Consider the following 5,470-nt stretch of genomic DNA (forward strand, 5'->3'; position numbering starts at 1 on the left):
CAAAAAATTAGATTTTTACAACTATGATTTTTATCAGTTGAGAGTCTAGTTTATTAATTTTTTAGTCGAACCGACCGATTCAATTCTTATCACTATAGTTTTTACGATACATAAGTGAATATTTAATTTTGGTGGATAAAATATTAAAAAAGTGGTGAATAGTCTAAAACTAAAAAATATCATTTTCAATTTTGTACTCTTTTTAAAAAATGTTTTCGTTAAAAATATTTTTAAAACATTTAATCAATCATATTTTCATCATAAATAAAAATAAAAACACCCAAAACAATTAGTTCCTAATATTTTACTTTATATTATTAATAAAAAATAGATAAAAATATTAATATATTTTTGTCCATTTATAATCAATGCAATTAAAATTTGAAGAACCATTTTGGTTTAGGGTGCAAACCCCAGATATCACTCTGGACTTGACTCGGCGGAAACACTTAAGAAAGAAAAAGAAGCAAATGCAGAAAGATGAAATGAGTTGGCTTATGGTAAGGACTCGGTGCACGTGCAAGGGGATAGTCCCTCACTCGGTCACTCCCTAGTCCCTCCCTCCCTCAAATTTTCGGATAGGATTAGGAATAAATACATGGGAACCAATTAACCACCATAATATTATTTGATATTTATTTTTTGCATTTTCTTCATGTGGATATGAAAAATGTATTCTTTTGTTACTATAAGAGAAAAATAAAATAAAATAAAAACCAATGAATAATAGCTTAAATGGCATAAACTCTCCATAAAGCATAGCCAGTTTGATAGCAGTGCGATAAAATTTACCTCTAAGTTTTAAAGACATTTTTTTGTCACATATAAAACCAGACGCACTCCACCATTTTGACCAACCTGCTGCTTGAATCCTATAATAATTTGCATCCTCTTCAATCTCTCCGTTATCCTGTATGATGCACCCAACATACTTAAAACTCTTAACTTTCCGTAGGATGCTATATCCAATTTTCACCTCAATATAGGAATTTTTCTTTCGCAAATCGAACTTACATTCCATATATTCCGTCTTGCTACGGCTTTTGCTTAGACCATACACTTCTAGAGTTTTTCTCCATAACTCCAACTTCTTATTTAGCTCTTTCCGACTGTATCATCGACAAAAAATATACACTATAGTATAAGCTCTGTGAGTATTTTCAAGACTAATATGAAAAAATATAGACTTAAGAATGATTTTTTGTATAATTTTATAAATTTTTTTATTTTTTTTATCCAAATAAATTTTTTTTTTATTTATTTTCTCTCCATCCAAACAACACACAAAATTTTTTATTTTATTTTCGGTTCTCTCATTCTCTTTTCTCTTATTTTAAGTCCAAAAAAACTTTGGTTAGGGCTCCAACCAAAGGGTTCCCGGTTACCTGCGCCGTGTGCCTGTGCGAGTGTGTTGATTCCTTCTTTCTCTCCCTCTCTCTGTATATATATTTTATGAACTCCGTTTTGTTAGTGATTTCTGTGAGTTGGAAGCGGGAAAACGGACACGGCGGCCATAGCAATACTCGCTCAGTCGCTAGTCGTTTTCCCCTTTACGGACTAGACACCTTTTTTCTTTTTCTCTTATCTTCACTTACCTCTTCTCTCTCTCTCTCTCTCTCTCTCTCTGCGTTGTGTTAAAGGCAAAGCGACACGTCGTTTCTGTGTTGTGACGACTTAGAATCGGATCGTTAGGGTTTAGGTTTTTTTCTGTGAGATGGATGAGAGCGTCCTCGACGACATCATTCGGAGGCTTCTTGCAGCGAAGAACGGCAGAACGACGAAGCAGGTTCAACTCACTGAGTCAGAAATCCGACAGCTCTGTACTACTTCCAAGGAGATCTTCCTCAGTCAACCCAATCTTCTCGAGCTCGAAGCTCCCATCAAGATTTGCGGTAATTTCTTTTTTTATCTTGTTTCTTTATGAATTATTCCACTTGATTAATTTTATCTGTGCTTGTGACTTGTGCGTGTGACTGCACTTCGATTACGTGAATTGATTTGTTCTGGCTGCTTGGTTGTTTGACCTAGTGTTGTTTATTGTGAATTTGTCATGTGAAGATTCTTTAATTGAATTGACTGGAGACAAAGAGCTTGTTCGGAAATCATTTAACATGAGAAAAGAATTCCATTTCTTTTTAAAAGAATTCATTTCTATTTGAAACTCAATTGATTTGGAATGACTATAATATATTAATAGAAAGAATTCAAGTTTAAAGAGTGTGGGAGTTGATTTGAAAATCAGAACCCTTTTGGTCTGATTTACAAATGAAAGAAAAATGAGAATTGGAATTTTTAAAGGGATTCAAATCATTCATTTTTAGTTGTTCCAAAGCAAGAAAAAGAATTCAACTCTTGAATGAATTTTAATTCCTAGCATTCCAAACAAGCTCAAAATGTTTAGGAAAATTATTATTTAGGCTAATAAGCCTCCTGAATTGCGATTTGTTTGGTGATGGAGCTTAGAGCTATTACTTCTGCAACTTTGTAGTACCTTGAGGTAAAGTACACAGCTTAAGAATGGACAGGTTGGAAGCTGGACTCCTTGCACTCAGTCCTTAACTCGTCATTTGTGTGAAATTGTGTAGTAGTGCATATGAATAGGCTGTTTGGATGTGTTATTGGAAAAACCTTATTGTTTTTACTTAAGTAGGCGCTTTATTGGTCTGCACATCGAGGTATCAGTACATTTGAATTTTAGAAGAGGCAATGGGAACTCATAAGATACTGAGGGGAACTCATAAGATACTGAGGCTAGACGAGAGATTTTTTGTTGTTGTTGTTGGACCCCTTCCTTCTGGTATCCAGATTTTTTCAGTGTTGGCCTTATGGGCTCAGGTGAGTTGCTTGCGTCGATGGCATTTATGTCATATTTGGCTTAAATTGCTAACTTGCCATGAATTTTAATTTTCTAGGGCTGCAATGATGGCTGCCACATTTATTTTGTTTGTAAAATGTAGACTATGGAGTCTATTGTTAGCCTATTGTCAAGATTTCACGTGAGTGATATTACAGGTTAATTTTAATATGAATGTAATGTTTGTTTGGTGCATTAGTATGAATGTAATGTTTGAATTAGTTGATTATATAGAAAATCATGTTAAAACAGTTTAAAATTTTATGGTTTCTTCTTTTCATTTTGGTGCTTTTACTGCCCCATGCTTCAAGGACTTGAGTTCCTAGAGCTTCAAGGTCTGCTTTTGCTTTTGACCACCTTGTGATGTATAAATGATTATCAGTGGACGAATCTTGATTAAACTATTCGGTTGTAGGAGATGTTCATGGCCAGTATTCAGATCTTCTAAGGTTGTTTGAATATGGGGGATACCCACCTGAGGCAAATTATTTATTCCTTGGAGATTATGTTGATCGTGGTAAACAGAGCATAGAGACGATATGTTTACTCCTTGCATACAAGATCAAATACAAGGAGAACTTCTTTCTTCTTAGGGGCAACCATGAATGTGCCTCCATTAATCGTATATATGGTTTCTATGATGAGTGCAAGAGGAGGTTTAATGTTCGCATTTGGAAGACTTTTACCGACTGCTTTAACTGTCTACCCGTTGCTGCTCTTATAGATGAGAAAATCCTTTGCATGCATGGTGGATTATCTCCTGAGCTTAAACACTTAGATCAGATAAGGAATATTGCTCGTCCAGTTGACGTACCAGATCATGGACTTCTCTGTGACCTGCTGTGGGCTGATCCTGATAAAGATCTTGATGGGTGGGGAGAAAATGACCGAGGTGTGTCATTTACATTTGGTGCTGATAAGGTGGTTGAATTTCTTGAAGAGCATGATCTTGATCTGATTTGCCGAGCTCATCAGGTAATGGGACCTCAACTTTTACCATAGATGGTATCTAATTTAGTTCTATACATACATACATATACATTCATGATAGAGTAGTGCATGCATGATGTATGTGGAATTTTTAACTATTACATTGTAAAATGAGAAGTAACTATTTGCTTGAGTAGATTTATAAATAATAATGATAATGATGACTCTGTATCAAAGGGGAAAGGGAGACATGAATGAGACTAATTACGATCAAATTTGGTTTTCTTGCAACACTTGGGATTTTCTCTACTCTTTATGTATCACCATGTAGAGCACCTCATAATATCAGGTTATTTCTGTGTACTGGGCCTTCGGGCTTTTGCCTGGCTCATCTGATATTTTCCTTTTAAAATTCTGGTTGTTGCATATCAGGTTGTAGAAGATGGATATGAGTTTTTTGCCAAGCGCCAGCTGGTGACTATATTTTCAGCACCAAATTACTGTGGGGAATTTGATAATGCCGGTGCTATGATGAGCGTGGATGACACCTTGACATGCTCTTTCCAAATACTTAAATCTTCTGACAAGAAGGGTAAAGGTGGATTTGGCAACAACACTTCAAGACCGGGAACTCCTCCTCACAAGGTATGAAGTATCAGAATCATTTATAATGTTGCACTTGTGCTTTGACACTTAACATAATCAACACTTCTGCAGTTCTATTCATGTATTTGGGTCTGTTTGTATGTTTGATGCTAATATGTCAAAAGTCTAGTTACCCTAAAATGACAGGCAGTCAATATCATATATATGACGATGAGTTGATGACTCAACCCCCCTCCCCCCTCCCTAATTCTCATTCAGTTTTTTGCCACATATCTTTGCTGAATGTTAATTACGCTGGCCTCTTCCAATATTTCTGTAACATCTGCTGTATCGTTTTGTTCCAGGGTGGGAAGGTGTTTAATTGACATTCCGGAGCTAAATTTAAGATTGGTGAACTTGACGGAGGCCCTCATTCTTCCAATTAGGTCAAAGACGACTTGTCACAAATATATAAAGCATGACTCCTGCCTTCCTTCCCTGGAAAGGATAACTAAAATACACTGTAGCGAGGGACAAGGCACATTTTATTGTGCAACTTTGATTGACCTCTCCCCTTTGTCTCTAATTTCTTTCTTCTTTTTCTATATAGCTTTCATTTTTGCTTTTAATGTACAATGGAAATTGGAAAGTCAAACTTCCATAAGGGGAAATCCTGATTATGTTATGGTGATGCGAAAGTTTTATTTATTTATGAATAGGGTCAGCTTTAAAGTTTATCCTAAAATGAGTCATGACCCCCTAGTTGAGATGTTGATTTAATTAATTATTAATGCATGATCTAGACAAAGATAAAACAAATTGTTTAACGTTATTCATGAAAGAAGTATCTTGTATTGCATTTCATACTAGAACTATTTAATTTTACGGAAAATTTAATGTTTTTCAATGAGCGTATAATTTTTTCAACGAGGATTTTTAAAGTCAGACATCAACGTAGGTTGAATTGAACAAGATTTAGATTGCGTCCAGAGCCTTCTTTTGATAATTCCGGATGAATACATGAATGATGAATTTACAAAATGAACATTAAAATTATCTATTAATTTATTAGTATAAAATATATATTAAAATATCACATAT

At 34.9% G+C, this 5,470-nt stretch overlaps 1 protein-coding gene across 1 annotated transcript; it reads left to right on the forward strand.

Moving 5' to 3' along the window:
* On the forward strand, positions 1,378–5,109 carry LOC107630750 (serine/threonine-protein phosphatase PP1). The gene is made up of 4 exons (XM_016333969.2): positions 1,378–1,892; positions 3,270–3,829; positions 4,217–4,429; positions 4,735–5,109. Exons 1-4 carry the CDS (start codon positions 1,715–1,717, stop codon positions 4,753–4,755), a joined length of 972 nt encoding a protein of 323 aa, XP_016189455.1. The 5' UTR covers positions 1,378–1,714; the 3' UTR covers positions 4,756–5,109.

Source organism: Arachis ipaensis, chromosome B03 (assembly GCF_000816755.2).
Source record: "Arachis ipaensis cultivar K30076 chromosome B03, Araip1.1, whole genome shotgun sequence".
NCBI classification, from domain to species: domain Eukaryota; kingdom Viridiplantae; phylum Streptophyta; class Magnoliopsida; order Fabales; family Fabaceae; genus Arachis; species Arachis ipaensis.

Bases quoted from the DNA above. Each gene is read 5' to 3' on its own strand.
- LOC107630750 (XM_016333969.2), top strand. From the start codon at position 1,715: ATGGATGAGAGCGTCCTCGACGACATCATTCGGAGGCTTCTTGCAGCG. The intron at 1,893-3,269 runs GTAATTTCTTTT...ATTCGGTTGTAG, and splicing joins AGCTCCCATCAAGATTTGCG to GAGATGTTCATGGCCAGTAT. The intron at 3,830-4,216 runs GTAATGGGACCT...GTTGCATATCAG, and splicing joins TGATTTGCCGAGCTCATCAG to GTTGTAGAAGATGGATATGA.